Genomic DNA, 16,882 nt, shown 5'->3' on the forward strand with positions numbered 1-16,882 from the left:
ACTCAGGCTGGTGGTGGCCGGGACTCTGCCCAGCGCTGTGTGAGCCCTGCTGTCTGTTCTCTTCAGATAGTTCTTTCCCGCTCTGGGGAATGTCCTCCCGCATCCCTGCTGGTCAGTTCTCAGCTGAGGCTCATTCCCGAAGTTTCCCCTCTTTGCAGCCCCCTCCTCTTCAGTCCTCTGTCCCGCGAACTCTAGTCCTGGTGGGTTTCTGGGCTTCCAGCTTGGTCTCCCCAACTTAGGGGGTCCCCTCCCCACATCACTTCCTGGGAGCTGCCTCGGGGTCTCCTCTCCTGCTCACCACCTGGGAGCGATCACTGTCCCTGCCTGTCTGTGTCATGTAGTTTTCATTGTAGCTCTTTCAAGTAGGGCAGCTGTTAGTGCATCTTGGCTAGAAGCAGAAGTTGATGGCACTTTTTAAGAAGTAGTTACACAATGTCAACGAGAAAAGCCGAGAAAAAATTTTGCCATAACAACCACCACTAAAAAGGGATGTGGGTGGTGGGAGGTTAGGACTCGGACCTTCCTTTAGGGCATTGATGGCGAACCTATGACACGTGTGTCAGAGGTGACACGCGAACTCATTTTTTTGGTTGATTTTTCTTTGTTAAATGGCATTTAAATATATAAAATAAATATCAAAAATATAAGTCTTTGTTTTACTATGGTTGCAAATATCAAAAAATTTCTATATGTGACACAGAACCAGAGTTAAGTTAGGGTTTTTCAAAATGCTGACACACCGAGCTCAAAAGGTTCACCATTGCTGCTTTAGGGTCTAACCTTAGCCTGCGGCAGCCCCACTTTTTTGTTAGGAACCTAACAGGTGAGCTGTACATGAGAAGCCAGGTGTCTCCAGGGTTACTGTCTGCCATGAGCCCCGTACCTACTGGATTATCCCGAAGACAGCCCACCGGCATCAGTGGGTGTTAGGAAGTTTTGTCCTGGAGAACCAGTTATCTAGCGTTAGCCCATGGGTGGATTTTTAACATTTGAACTATTCTTTTCTGGTTTTTATTTTTAATATGTGGTCACTAGCTGAGGACACATGCGCTGATTTTTTAAAATATGTTTTTTATTGATTTCAGGTTTCAAAGAGAGGAAGGGAGAGGGAGAGAAAGATAGAAACATCAATGATGAGAGACAATCATTGATCAGCTGCCGCCTGCACGCCCCCTACTGGGGATCAAGCCCGCAACCTGGGCATGTGCCCTGACCTGGAATTGAACCGTGACCTCCTGGTTCATGGGTTGACGCTCAACCACTCAGCCACACCAGCCGGGCAAGAGTTTTCATCTCAACTATCAAAGGACAAACTTTCGTGCGAGGGAATATTGTTTGAAACTAATCCGAACTGTTCAGTCTAGAACAGCAGTCGCCAACCTTTCGGACCTCATGGACCACCAGTGGTCCATGGACCACCCGTTGGCGACCACTGGTCTAGAAGACGGTCAGTGCTATGATAATGTAACTGTATAGTACTTCAAACAGAAACATTTTATACTAATGGAAATTAATAGAAAAAATTAATATAATAATAGCTTTTATTTTATTATGTATTCAAAATCCGTACCTGAGGATATATTTTTACTGGAGAGAGAGAGAGAGAGAGAGAGAAAGAGAGAGAGAGAGAGAGAAAGAGGAAGCGATAGAGAGAAACATCAATGTGAGAACAAAACATCAACCATTGCCTCTGGGGAACCCAGGTGTGTGCCCTGACTGGGAGTGGAATCCAAGACTCTTCGGTGCACAGGACGATGCTCCAGCCAGCTGAGCCACACCAGCCAAGGCTCATGTTCTTTCTGCTGAGAGGTTTTGAAACGATGTAGCAAATAACCTCTTCTTAAAGCTACCTTTTTAGATAACTTTCTGTTAAGTCAGTTTAGGAGCTGATGGATGACATCTTATCTAGAGATGTAACGGGCGAATGTTGCAATTGGTGGTCTCCCTGTAAAATAGAATTGGGACCACAGCGCCAGATCTTTTCCAAGTCCTACGCTCATGCGTACTATTCTGTCTGCTCGCCCCTCCCCCACCTCCATCATTTTCATCTTTCCTCCTACGGTTAGGACTTGGCAACCTGCCGGACTTGCTAGGAGTGCTGCTGAAAGGCTGTAGTCTTTTCCTCTGTCATCCCAGCTGTCCCAGACGCTGGATGCGCCCTTCCTGCCTGTGCTCCTGGGGCCACTGGGCCCAGCGCAGAGGCCACATTGTAAAGCATATTGTCACACGTCACTGGGGGCCGCTTTTCTGCTCAACTGCAGGCAGGATCCCGTATTTGCTTTAAGACCGTGGGGAAAAGGGTTGAACAGCCTTGAAGTACCTGGGTCTTGTAGTTTCTCACAGGAACAAGAAGCAAGATAACTCCTGCAGAGGTAGAGGTGTGTATGTACGTGTGTGCATACGTGTATGTGAGTGCATGTGTGTGCATGTGCTCACGTGTGTGGAGTGTGTGCATTTGTGTGTATGCACATGTGTGTGCGTGGTATTAAAAGGACACTCCAAAGACTTTGAAGGCTCCCAGGCTTCCGTGGGAGGTCTTTGTCAGGCAAAAATGAAAAGAGAGTATATTTCAAAATAAAGTCATTGTTTCCTAAATACTCAACTCGAGAATGTCCAGGCTGTTCTTTCTGTGATTGTTCTTATTCTTGCTTCATTCATTGAAACTCAGAAGCTCACCTGAAATCCTGCTCTTCCTCCGGCACCTGTGTTCTGGTCTGGGCTTCTCTGGTCCTCGCGTTACATCTGGAGCCGGCCTTCTTGCCGAGCTGGTGGTCGGGGCGTGGGGGCTGTGCGGTCGCTCTCTTTGGGTCCTCTGTTTCTGGGCTGGTTATCTGTGGGCCAGTCTCTCCCCTGGCAGACTGAGCGCCCTACGGTTTAGAAGGTTGCATGGTCACTGCATTGCCGGCACGAGGTCTGGCCCAGAAGGATGCTCAATAACATTTTATTGAATTGAACAAAAAATGTGTTTTCTTTAAACCACATCATGTCATCTGAATTCAGCATAGTCACGTGTTGCTCCTCAAGGTGATGTATGTGTTTATCCTGGTCTCCAGTTTCACAACCGAAGACTCAGAAAAGATCTTTATACCACTCCCCCCCCCCCCCACACACACACACACAGGTTCAAGAGGCTCTGCTGAAGTTCCTGTCATCAGCAGGCAGAGGCTGCATCCACTCCAGTCAAGGGCTGTTGTAGGATCACTTCACAGCCAGGTGCGAACGGTAGCTGTTGAGACAGGTGGACCACTGGGTAGGGTCCGTTCTTGTGATTTTCTGTGATGAATCTCAGGGCTGACGCTCACTTGGCAGGTCCAGCCCAGGGACGAACAAAGCTCGGGTTCCTGACTGACCCACGCAATCGGGAGAATGAGGGGTCTCAGGAGAGAGGCAGCGGCAGCCCCCCAGCCAGGGCAGGGCCTCAGAGCTGCACATGCGAGGGGCCGGTCCAGACCCTGACCCAGCAGAGGAGGTAGGGCCTCCCCACACGGCCTCTCTGTTTCAGGATGGTCCAGGTGTGACAGTATAGCACAGCTTTTCCGCAAACAGTGCCACCATGGAAAGCAGCTGTCATGAGAAGTATACCTGCAGGTTACTGAGTGAAAGGCTGTCATTCCTCCCTGCTCACCTGACTGGTTCTAAAATACTAAACCCTGTAATAAGATCCCCCCCCCCAAATTTGTCTAATATTTTGGAAAAGGTAAAATGATGCATATTTTACTTAGTACCATGCAAGTCCCACTGGAATGAATGCCCGTCATTGGGTGGACCACGCGATACAGTGGGAAGAGCCGAGCCTTCCATGGTCCCCAGCCTGTCGCTTTCTGCTGCGTGAGTCAGATGAGGTGGACGCTTCTCCAGTGTCACCGTGCGATGGGAGGATGCTGTGTGGCCTGGAGCCACATCGAGAGGCGAAGCGTCGGGCACCGTGGGAATAAAGGGCAGCTGTTCTTGTTTCAAGTGAAGAGAGAAGGAAGTAGGAACATCTCAAGGTGAAGGGCAGATTCTAAGTGAACCTTTTTAAATCGATAGCCCCTTGGACTTCCGGGACTCACTCAGGCAGCCGCAGGTCTTCATAGCACCAGACCTGCAGGGCCAAGAGCTGTGTTCATCTCTAGGTAACGAGACAGTCCTGGAAATGGAGAAAAGAGTGCGCTTCCCTCGCCCTTTGAATACAATGAAACAGACAGGTTACTGGGAGATCTTTTTGTGCCACTTTTTACGGTAAGATGGTAATTCAACTTAAAAGTCATAGCCACAGGAGCCACCTGAAGATCCACGGTAAGGGCAGAGCCTCAAGGACCTCTTTCTGCCTGTGGAACCAGAGGTGATGTAGGTGCTACCTGGACCCATGACATCACTTTAAGAAGGAAGAGGCGTTTGGCTACGTTCTCACGGGCACCAAGTCTGAGACGGAGCCATGGATGTGAGGCCTGGTCCGTCCTTTGCCCACGAATCACGTGCTCCCAGTACGGGGGCGTAGATGGAACTGTCCTCTCCCCTAAGGCCACTGGCACATCTCCTGGACTGACCAGAGGTGCTCCCGTCTGCTCTGGTCCGGGCCTCCCGGGGCCCAGCACGCACAGTTCTCGCGAATGTGCTCAGTAACTATTGTTGATGTTGGTTTCACCAGAGGCCAGTGTTTGCCTTTCGCTGTTATGAACAGTAATAGTAACAACAACAAACTGGACGCACGCCCCACTGCCACCTGTGCTGAGCATCTGCCTGCCGTCATTGTATCGGATGTTTCATGTACCTTAACATTTATCCTCAGGAACCTCAGGAAGCAGGTGGGGTGTCCCGGAGTGGTCAGTCATTTGCCTGAGTCACGCGGCTAATGAGTGGCAGGCCCAGGAACCGGCCCTGCCCGATCTGGACGCCACGTCAGTGCTTTTCCCGGGCCCCCGGCCGCCCAGTGCAGCGGCGCCGATCACCAGCCTTTCCGAGGACTGGCTTCCTGAGCTGTGCCTGGACCTCAACAAGATGCCACGAGGCTGGAATTGAGCCCCAAGAAGGTGTGCTGCTGGCGGAGGAGGCAGAGCAGCTTCCAGAACCCATGGCCACTGAGACATCCGCACTGAGGGCCTCGCACCCTGCGGCTGGTTCCGCCCGGGTTAGGCCCTGCCTGCCCTTGACATAGCGCCAGTTTGTGTGCCTGATCATTGAGATAGTCCCCGGTGGGTCCCTTTGGCTTCCTAAGGAAGCGAGTGGGTGCCCCAGCCCCAGCCCCAGCCAGTAGTTCTAGTTCAGACAGAAGTTTAAAAACCCAACAGGTAAGAATAGAGAGAATGTTCTTCTTTTCAACCCCTTCCTCTTCCCCAACTCCATGAAGTTAGGAAGCTTGACAAGGATGTGAAACTGAGGAAAAGATGGAGGCTGTATTATTAAAACTTTTAATGACCTCCTTGGATCAGCTGTAGAGATAGATACAGGAGCGAAAATGACTTGAACATAAATAAGGGCTTTCTTTGTGTGGGATTCCCAGTCTCATGAGGTTTCCTTTGACGGAACTCAGGTGAACTCCCCCGTCTTGTGCTGCGGGACCCTGTGCCGGGTTCAGAGGTGGGAAAGGGGGTATCGGTTAAGCCAGGCTTTGGGTTGTGCTTTTCATGTGCGAGTCAGCCCCTTCCCGGCTGCACTGGAGGGTAAGGTCGTTTGAACCCTGGCCTGGCTGTGCACACGAAGGGTAAGAACGCCACGCCGCTCACACGCTCCGTCCGGAGGGGGCTGCCTGCGGAGCATCAGTTCCCAGGGTCACGCGGCAGCGGCGGCGGCGGCGGCGATCGGAAGCACCCGGTCGTGCCTTAGGGAACAGCGCAGCCGGTCTCGTGAATGGAGGTTCTCTTTGCGGGTCTGGCATTCGGTTTATAATCACTTGTATTTGAGGGCAGGTGTGTTCAGGTGGTTCGGGTTTTTTGTTGGGTTTGGGGTGCGGGTTGTTTTTTATTTGGGGGTTTTTTTGGTAAAATTTTTAAATGAGACTTTTTCTTACACAAATTTCGCAATGGAATGAAAACAGAGTCTGTTGCATGCGGTTTTAGTAAAGCCACCTGCAGGCCAAACTGAGGCCACGCGGATGCTCTTTTGCACCATAACTTTTTAGAACTCAGAGCAGGCCTATCGCACTTGATATGTTGTTGTAATTGTTTTGAAAACTCAAGGCTGTGCGACAGAGCCTGCCAGGCAGTCCTCGTCAGTGCCGTGCTGGCCCCCGCAGCCACGTGCTCAGGCTCAGCGGTGAGCAGGGGGCCCTCTCCCGGCCGCGGTCTGCTCAACCCCAGGAGATGGCAGAAACGCGTAGGAGTCTGTGTGCCAGATTCTTTTATGACATGAAAAACACACATTATTAATAAAGCACCGATTTCCAATTAATTTTTCAGTACTATTTTGCATGTCGGTGTCTAGACAGCATATAGGAATTTTCAAGGAAATGTTCAACTTGAATCTACTTTGGTAATTTTTATCAGTAATAATCGCTTAATCATAGCTTACATTCACTACCTGCGAAAGGATAGCCTAAGTGCTCTACATATATCAACTCATTTCACGTTACAACATTAGATAACTGTTGTCCCTGTTTTACAAATGGGGAAACAGAGGCACAGAGGGATGAAATACTGTGCCCTACACCACACACTGGCAAGTAGGAGGGCGGATTTGAACCCAGAGTCCATGCTAAGAATGACCACAGCATTTGCCTCTTCTGCAAGTCCTCTCCAACACGGGCTTAGCTCAGGAGCCCCTCCCTGCCTTCTTCCTGCGGCCACGGCCTTCCTGGCGAGATGTGCGGTGGCCCAGGATCCCAGGTGGCAGCTGTCACACAGACTTGCCCTCCTGTCTCTTGCTCACACGTTGGAGGATTTCATCCAGCTGTTGAGCTCCTCAGAGGGAAGACAGATGGAACATGACCTTTGGTCCTGCTTTCCTCCCTCGCACTTGGCGTGACATTATGAAGGGGGACCTGCTTGTTTTCCCACGCTGGCCCGAGGACACGTGGGGAAATCCCACAGGACCTGTCCTTCCACGAGATGTGCTATAGAACGTAAGGACGGCCTCTCTCAAATGAGCTACAAGTACCAGCTTTCATTGAAACGTCCCTTTGCTGAGAGGGTATAATAGCAGCCAACCTCAACAAGCAGAAGCAACCCCTGGCTGCCAAAGCCAGTGGGTAGACCTGCTCTTGCTTGGACTCTCGAAAAGTGTGTGTGTGTATGTGTGTGTGTGTGTGTGTGTGTGTGTAATTTGTATTGATTTCAGAGAGTAAGGAAGAGGGAGAGAGATGAAAACATCAATGATGAGAGAGAATCATTGATAGCTGCCTCCTGCATGCCCCTTGTTGAGGATTGAGCCTATAACTCAGGCATGGGCCCAGACCTGGAATCCAACCATGACCTCCTCGCACATAGATCAGTGCTCAACCACTGAGCCAGGCCAGCTGGGCTCCATTGATTTTTAAAGAGAATGGAAGGGAGGGAGGGAAGGAGGAAAAAAAAGAGGAGGGAGGAAGGGAAGGAGAGAGAGAGACATTGATTTGTTATTCTACCTATTTATGCATCATTGGTTGCTTCTTGTATGTGCCCTTGTATGACTGAAGATCTGTTCTGCAACCTCGGCATATCCCGGCGACACTCTTACCAACTGAGGTACCCAGCCAGGGCTTCAGAAGGTTATTTTGTTTTTTAGCTTAACATTCAACAAAATTCCCATTTTGAGATAATTCAGTGTATTTTAACACAGTCTTTTTTTTCATATTTAAAATAAATCCCATTTTAATCAGTGCATTAAATCTGCTTTTTAAGTTCATTTGAATGGTGATTATCTTTTCCCCCTAAAGAAATGAATTTAATAGGCTTTTAAGAGGTATCTTACAACAAAATTGTCACTGTAAATGTAACACGGCCTTGATGCACATAACCACCACCACCATAAGGACACAGAGCTTTTCTATACTCTCCCAAACGCCCTTGTGCTGTACCCCCCAGCCCTTGGCACCCACTGATCTGTTCTTCCCTAGGGCCCTGTCTTGTAGAAATCTCATGCATGGAATCATACAGTGTGTAACCTTGGAGACCGGCTTCCTTCCCTCAGCATAATGCCTGGAGAGCCGTCCATGTATCCATCGATCGTTGCATGTGTCCATCGGTCACTCCTTTCTGTCCCTGTGCAGTACTCCACTGCATGGTGCACCACCGCAGTCCATGCACCAGTTGGAGCGCACCTGAATGGCTTCCCGTCGTTACCACGTATGCATGGAGCCACTATAACGCGAGTGTTCACTTCTCTGGAGTCAGTGCCTAGATTGCGAGGTCACATGGTAATAAGTATACGTTTAACTTTATAAGAAACTGCTAAACCGTTTTCCAGGGTGGCCATACCATTATGTGTGCCCACCAGCCATGTAGCAGAGCTTCCTTTGCCCTATATTCTCACTGCCTTTGGTTTTGTCTGTATTTTATATTCGAACCATTCCCACAGGTGTGTAGTGCTATCTCACTGTGGGTTTCATTTGCATCTTCCTAATGGCTGTTGACATTGAACATATTTTCCGAGGCCTGTTTGTTCTTTAAGGAAGGGTATAATCGAGTGTTTTCTGTTAGCTCCAATGGTTTATTCGTTTTGGATTTGTACTCAACTTGTTTTCTCTTCTCTTGAGAATGTCTTCCGTATCTTGATTCTTCGATGTCCTGAGTGTCCTTGGGTTGCACCCGGGCGTGATGAATGCTTAGCGGTGGAGATGCTGTTTTCTGTTTTCTCCAATGGGCACTGTTCCCTCTGTCTCAGTGGGGACCTTTCTCGTTGGACTTGAACTGCGAGCTCCGTTTCTAGGCTGCAGCTCCGGTCCCAGCCGGATCTTTTGTAGTTAGCTAGCTGGATGGTTGAGTCCGTGAGACCCTGTGTGTGTATAGACAGTTTGGGGATCCCCTCTGGCTTTTTCCTTCCTGGGATTTCCCCGCTTTCTTCAGTGTTCACCGTCTTTGGACTTCACTTTGGGTTTTCTTAGGGATGAAACTCTGACGGGCTTTCCGCACGAACCCTCCCCCGTCGTGTGCACCTGGCTCTGGCTGAACACCACAGACGAGGGAATTTACTTGCGTCGTCGTCCATCTGCCTCCGCCAAGCGCATATAACCCCCCATCAGAGTGTCTGTGCTGCAGGGCCCGCTTCTAGAACCTTCAGGAAGCTGTTGTGTGTGTTTCCAGGCTTCATACTTGCTTTCTGCAGGGGGTGCTGTCCAGCAGGGTCTGCTGTACCTGGAAGCAGAGCGACTCTGATGCGAACATTTTAGCTCGGAGACGGAGACAGTGAGTAGGCACAGGCGCAGTCAGAGTTTGCAGTGAAGCTCTGAAGCAAGAAACAAGGTTGAAGAATTGCCACGTGGCAGCGTTAGTAAGGCTGTTAAAAAGGCTCTCTGAAGGGCTCCCACTTGAGTGGAGACGTAAAGATCGGGGACTTTCATTATGGAAAAAGCTGGTTGAGAAATGTTTCAGGCAAAGGCGGCAGCAGATACAGAAGCCGCAGGCGGGAGGGAGGTCAGCACGGCCGCAGCGTGGTGCCCAAGGGGAGACGACATAACCGGGGTCAGGGAGGCGGGAAGATCGTGCAGGGCCTGGTGCCCCTTGAGGAGGACTGGGGACCAGCGATTCCGAACAAGAAAATGTGGTTACCATGGTCCTACGGGTACACACACCGCACAGATGCACCCCTCATACTGCTTGGTCAGCGTAGCCAGTCCCTAAAGGGCTTGCCCGATGGGTGGTGTGGCCTCGTGACTATCTGACCTACCTGTGCATTGTTGGAGCAAAAGCTGGGAGACCGTGCGTGGATTGGGCCATGTGTGGGAAGTTGAAGTAGACAGGTTCCAACACCCTGCTACCTCCAAGGTCCTCTGCTGTCATGGAAGAGATAAGGCGGCCTGCATCTAGAACATACAGTAGCAGTTACAACACAGTCTAAAACATGAGCAGCCCTGCCCTGGCTGGGTTGCTCAGGTGGTGGGAGCATCATCCCGTACACCAAAAGGTTGTAGGTTCGATTCCTGGTTGGGGCACATATGGGAGCTAACCCATGTTTCTCCCTCGCATCGATGTTTCTCCTTTCCTATCTCTCCAAAAATCAATGAAAACATATCCTCAGGTGAGGATTAGAAATAATAAATAAATAAGCAGTGAGGAGCACTCCCAAGGTGGAGGGAGACTAGTAGAAGGAAGTGCAGCCTTTTGTTTAAAGGCTCCAGGTGATTCTGCAGGGAGACCACCGCCTTTGGGTTTAATTACTCTGTTGCAGCGATGGCTGGGCTGGGCGTGAGTGCCGGGCTGGCTTCCCTGGGGTGCACGTGAGACTCACTTGCTCCTTTCCTTGGGTTCAGATGACAGCGCCTCCGCGGCAAGCAGCATGGAGGTGACGGACCGCATCGCCTCCCTGGAGCAGCGGGTCCAGATGCAAGAGGACGACATCCAGCTGCTGAAGTCGGCTCTGGCCGACGTGGTGCGGCGGCTGAACGTCACGGAGGAGCAGCAGGCCGTGCTCAGCAGGAAAGGACCTACCAAAGGTGAGTGTTCGCGTCGCCAGGAGTGCGAGGGGGTCGGCCTCCTGGTCGGCCCCTCCCCGGGCCACACTGCTCTGATACTGACAGGGACCCACACGCAGAAAAAGAGTGCCGCGGCCACAGCCACAGCCGCAGCGTGGACAGTCACCCCGCGGGCCAGGGCAGTGTCTCCTTGATGTCGGTGACGTGCGGCCCGGAGGGGACAGTTGTCGGTGACCAGTAAATGCTGGGGGGCCGAGGAATGAGAACAGTTGTTCATCCAGATTCTCTGGAACAGAGTTCAGTTGCAAGAAACCCTGCCCACCCTCCCGTGGGTGCCCTTGGGAGGCGCTGGCTAACTCCCCGCCCCTTCTCAGTGCTCACCTTACACCTGAGGCTGGGCCCTCCCTGAGGAGCTCAGAGCCCTGAGGTTTATCCTTGCCCCCCCACCCCCCGCACACACACACGCGCGCACACACATACAGACACACGCACGCACACACGCACACACACACGCACACACACACGCACTAGCTAGTGAGCTCCTCCTGGGCAACCCCGTTTCCCTTGAACCCCGTTCTCTGCTCTCCATGAGCACAGCCTCCCCCAGGCTCCTGTGCCCTGTGGGCTTCTGGGAAATGGATACTCCTTTCATTTCCCAGGCACTGGGAACAACACACAACAAAGGCAGTGGTGTTTTTTGTTTGTTTGTTTGTTTGTTTGTGTGTTTTTTAATATATTTTTTATTGATTAAGATATTACATATGTGTCCTTATCCCCACGTTATCCCCTACCCTCCCCCCCCCGTCATGCCCCCCCCCGTTGTCCATGTCCATTGGTTAGGCCTGTATGCTTGCATATAAGGCCTTTGGTTGATCTCTCCCCCTTACCCCCACCCTCCCCTACTTTCCCTCCAAGGCCCGACAGTCCAATCAATGCCTCTCCGTCTCTGGATCAGTCCTTGTTCATCAGTTTATGTTGTTCATTATATTCCACAAATGAGTGAGATCATGTGGTATTTATCCCTTAAAGGATACCTTTCAGCATTTCATATAATCCTGGTTTGATGGTGATGAACTCCTTTAGCTTTTCCTTATCTGTGAAGCTCTTTATCTGACCTTTAATTCTGAATGATAGCTTTGCTGGATAAAGTAATCTTGGTTGTAGGTTCTTGGCATTCATCACTTTAAATATTTCTTTCTACTCCCTTCTGGCCTGCAGTGTTTTTGTTTAAGTCACTTGGTAGGGACCTTCTTTTTGGAATGTTGGGAATGAATTGCCTCCTGACAGCTTCTGTCTGGCTAGTTTGTGCCCTGATGTCTGCTTCCAGCCCATACACGTGGCTCACCTTTTGCCAGAATGACTTTTCCTCGTGGCCACCCTCCAAAGCGGAATTAAATTCCTCTTGTCTGTGGAATTCCTTCGGTTAGTTTTACAGCGGTTCTCAACCTGTGGGTCGCGACCCCTTTGGCGGTCGAACGAACCTTTCACAGGGGTCGCCTAAGACCATCCTGCATATCAGATATTTACATTGCGATTCATAACAGTAGCAACATTACAGTTATGAAGCAGCAACGAAAATAATTTTATGGTTGGGTCACAACATGAGGAACTGTATTTAAAGGGCCAGAAGGTTGAGAACCACTGGGTTAGAACATTTGAGATTGTGGCCTGTAATGTCCCTTTCTTTTATTTTTATTTACTTCAGAGAGGAAGGGAGAGAGAGATAGAAACATCAATGATTAGAATCATTGATCGACTCCACCTGCACACCCTACACTGGGGATCGAGTCCGGCAACCCGGGCATGTGCCCTGACCAGGAATCAAACCCTGACCTCCTGATTCATAGATACAGATGCCCAACCACAGAGCCACACCGGCCGGGCTGTAATGTCCCTTTAAAATGGACTTTCTTATTTCATTTGGATTTGACAGGTGATTGACAGTTCCCATGCTTTCCTGGAGTCAGGAGGGGCCTGCCTCCCACGGGTGCAAGCTGTTCCTCCAGGACTCGGCTGTGTTCACATTCCTGTGGAAGGAAGTCTATTTCTTTGTGCTTTGGGGTCGTCACCGCCAGCTCCTATGAGATATACACGTTAGCAACGTCTGCATTTTGAATAATTCTTTCAAGTAATCTTTCTCTCCTACTAAATGGCAAAGCAATCGGGCGTTTTAAATAGAAACCAGGCTATTTTAGGTATTCTTGACCTACTCAGCTTTCCCAAAATAATTGTGATGACTACTGTATCTTAAAGGGTACATTCGAAGTAGTTGCTTCATGCAAAACTCCAGACTTTTGCAATGTCTTTATTTTTAGAAAATTAGGCGGGGGGGGGGGGGGGGGGCGGGGGGGGGGAGATAATAAGAGAAGGCTGTCCAGGAGTTATCTTTTCTTGATTCACAGTAAAGTTTGCCCTGGCTGGTGGTGGGGTTCAGTAGTTGGGGTGCCAGCCTGGGCCCAAAGGATCTCAGATTTGATCCCCAGTCAAGGGCACATACCTGAGTTGTAGGTTCTATCCCCCCTCCCTCCCTCCCTCCCTCCTGTCCACTCTCTCTAAAAATCAATGGAAGAAATATCCTCCTGTGAGGATTTAAAAAACAGAGTGCAGTTTGATTTTTGTAAAACTCCTATGAGAAATCACTTTTTTCATGGTTAGAGCTGGTGTTTCTTATAACATCCTTCTGTGAAAGTAAATCAAAGCAGAACAGCCAGAAGGTCACGTCAAGAAACGGAGAAAGGCTACAGAGGCCGGTGCGGGGTGGAGCCCTGAGGGAGGGGTGGTTCTCCGGCTCACCTGCTGCTCCCTCCACACAGGACACTGGAGCTGGGAGGAGGTGTCCTTCACCAGCTCTGGGTGCTGTTGCTTCCGAGGGCCCGCGTTGGCCCCCACGCACACCCCCTGCCTGGAAGGCTGGCACTCCGCAGGCCTGGTTTGGTTGGGGCATCTTTTAGAGAAGATGGGTTTTAGACAAACCTCCTTTGGTTTCTAAAAGGCCACATTGTTATCACTTCACTCTGGCTGGCCATCCTAATACAGGCCTGAACTAGCCTGGACACGTGGCATTCTAACTTTTAAATATTCAGTGACCCCTCTCCACCCTCCCCCGCCACCCCACCCCACCCGCCAAGGTTAGGTGTCAAAGCTGAGGGCTCTGTCTTGAGCTTGAGTGCACATCCCTGTGCTGTTCGCAGCGGCAGGGACGGGGCTGGGCCGCAGCCAGCATCCAGCGCTCAGAGCAAGTGCAGGGTGAGCTGTGGCCGGTGCTGTCCCGTCCCCGGTGGGTGGACTGCACCGTCCACTCACTGGCCTCAGCGTGGCCGGCGAGGCCATGGACGATCGTTCCGGTTCCTCTCCACTTGCTGGAGGAGAGGCAAGCTGTCCCAGCTGGGACTCACCTGGTCTTTCCTCCTAGGACTTAACCAGTGTGACAGCGAGAACTGCGGTCCCCGACATAACTCACCCAGATCAAGTGCGAGGCTTCCTGAGACGGAAGACTGCGGCCACCCCCACAAGTGCCTGTGGACCTAGTTTAAGTGGAGGGAGTGTGTCTCGGGCTACTCGTCCTTTTTACAATATTCTCCTGCCTTAGAATGGCCTACTGCACTCATTCCCCAACTCTTCTTAGCCCAGCGAGACTGGCTCATAGCCAAACTCAGCCCAGCCCCCACACCGTGCTACCTCTTTTTCCTTTTCCTTTCATATGTTTTTAATATTAAGAACTGGTTGCCTCACCTGTGTCTTTACTGTAGAGAATGTCTGCCTACAGCGTTAGCTTTGTCCACGTCGGGTCCACGTGCAGACGGGAAGATTTGCTGAGCGTGGCTTACCATAGAGCGGAGCAGAGAGGATCAGCCCGCTTGCGGGGCGTGTGTTCTAAAACTCCCGCTAGTATTCAGGTTCTCTCAGCGTGGTGGTTGCAGTGGGGCTGCACTCGCTGCTGGTAGAATGACATGAACTGACCCTTTATCTCTTGCTGTTGTGAGTGTAAATACAGAAAACGCTTGTGAATAAAGGGGTTCATTGTGGCATTATGCACAAGGGGAATTGGATGGGAAACAAAAGGGGGAAGCAAGTGCAGGGCATGGCCAGAAAACTGTGGCACCTCCTGATTGGACGCTGTGTATCTTTAAAAATATCTGATTGGAAACAACAGCAAAATGCTCATGTATTATGTATTATATTAGGAGCCAAAAGCAGGATATCAAGCTGTAAAGACTCTATTCCAACTACATAGACCTAATCTATGCAAACATTTGAAAGAACCATACCAACAGTTATTGTCGGGTTTTCCCCTCGGTGGTAGAAGTATGATGTTTTACATTTCTACATTAGTTGGCTTCTAAATGTTCTTTGGTGAATAGTCCTTCATAAGCAAAAGACATTTATGTTTAAAAGTGCCTCCGTTCTCACCAAATCTGCCCTTCGCTGCTCTGAGGCAAGCAGCAGGCTCTCCGCTGGCTTCCGGGGCTGGAGTTGGCTCACGTGCTTCACGAATTTGTTAAATGAATAACGGATCCATTGTACACGTGCTCGGCTAACTGCCCTGTCAGTGCCAGGAGAGCGTCATGGGGTTCTACATGTAAAATGTGGGTTGCAATATGGTTGTTGCCCCAGCATCTGGGTCGTGGGCTTTGTTGACATTAACCAGCGAGTAGCTCCTGTTGCTCATTTTAATTTGGCTGCAATTGGACAGCTTGCTTTTTGTAAAACTTTCATGTCCCTTTGCAGACTTTTTTATCAATAGCCTCATTGGTGATCAGAGACTTAATAAATATAACCAAACGCCCCTGCTGGCGGTGCTGGTGATCTTTAACAGCGTAGCCTCTGCTGCGGACAGTTCTCCTGATGTTTAAAATGTCACCGTAGCTACCACTCATTAGCTGCTAGGGGCTGGGCTTTGCAGTAGATATCGGGTCTACCAGTTCATTTCACCTCCCACAATCCTTTGAGGGAGGTATTAACATGCCCATTTCACGGAGGAGGCAGCAGCCTCCAGGACGGAATGATCTGCCCCAGGCTACACAGCTAGTGAGGGGGGATCTGGGTCTGGACCCCAAGGCCACTGGACGCACGAGGGGATTCTTCCCGCCACCCATGCTGCTTTGCTGTGCTCACCTCTTAGCAGTGTTATTCAGATTCGCATTATGCAAATCAAGTCAAATCTTTAAGAAACGCATAGTTATATGACTGGGAACGAGGGCTCTTTTCTCAAGGTCTGATTTGATTGGCAAAGCTTCCCAAGTACAGTAGATCCTATTCAGCACATAATTGTGTGAAAGATCATGTTATGGTCCCCTCACAAATCTTATTAGATAGAGACAACTAGCAAATTTGCAGTGAGTTAAATTAAAGAAACATGAACTTAGTTCTTTATCCTGGTAAACCACAGTTACAGCACAGTTTTTCCCCTCTCTCCCGTCGACTGTGCTTTCTCCTTTTCTCTCGCCTTACCCATCAGTTCTTAGGGAAAGTCCCTTCTGCTTTCTATTGCACAGAGCACACCACAGTTCCTTCCGTTTTCTCACTCCCTCCCCAGTTTAGGTGTGAATTCTTTAGTGATTTATAGAAAAGGGTTAGTAGGTATAGTCACTTTTTCAGAGACCAAGAAAGATTGTTTTTGAACTTTGTTTTATGAAAATGTTCACATGTATATAAAAGTAGAAAGAAAAATACCTCTTTCCTTTTACACCGCTGCATAGTACTCCACTGTGGGGATGAGCCATGGTTGATGCCAGTCCCTATTGGCGGTCCTTTGTTTTACAAATAATTTAAAAATAATTGTACATATGCCATGTTGTATTATTCCAGCACATCGTTAGGGTAGATTCCTGGAAGTAGGGTTACTGGATCAAAGGTAGAATTAGAAGCATCTGCAGTTTCCCTGGGTATTGGTGACAGGAATCGTCCCCAGCACTTAATCAGTTATCTACTTTGTCTTACAATTTAGCAAAAGCAGGTAGCCCTCTCCAATTCCAAATATAGACATATTTTAAATTTTTAAAAAGGTAATTGGGAATTCTAGGTCCACACTGGTCAGATATGCTAAAGCTAAACTGTGGATTTCACATGTAATCATGCACATAGTCATGCTTTGCATAATTGAATTTATTTTTAGGCCTAGTGGAACGTTTTACTTATCAAATGTTGCACATTGAGTTTTTAATATCAGTCTTGATCTTAGATTATAACTTAGTATCACTGTCATAATAGGCATTGGTAGATTTGACCAGCTACACTTGAATTTCCATACTTGCATCAACTGTAGTTTTGAAAAAATATTCTCATGGATAGTACTTTTTGAAGTCTGGTTCCTCCAGTCGACCACTTAGAAAGATGAGAAACATGTTCCTTTCAGGC

The 16,882-nt window shown here is 49.5% G+C and overlaps 1 protein-coding gene across 4 annotated transcripts in view; it reads left to right on the plus strand.

Moving 5' to 3' along the window:
- The window catches only part of EML1 (EMAP like 1), a 155,452-nt gene that overhangs the window by 82,219 nt on the left and 56,351 nt on the right, over positions 1 to 16,882 (plus strand). For all 4 annotated transcript variants that reach the window (XM_059686207.1, XM_059686202.1, XM_059686210.1 and 1 more), the window contains exon 2: positions 10,364 to 10,546. In XM_059686207.1, coding sequence (XP_059542190.1) covers positions 10,364 to 10,546 — 183 coding nt within the window. The remainder of the gene's footprint in view (positions 1 to 10,363; positions 10,547 to 16,882) is intronic.

This window comes from Myotis daubentonii, chromosome 1, assembly GCF_963259705.1.
Source record: "Myotis daubentonii chromosome 1, mMyoDau2.1, whole genome shotgun sequence".
In the NCBI taxonomy this organism is placed as follows: domain Eukaryota; kingdom Metazoa; phylum Chordata; class Mammalia; order Chiroptera; family Vespertilionidae; genus Myotis; species Myotis daubentonii.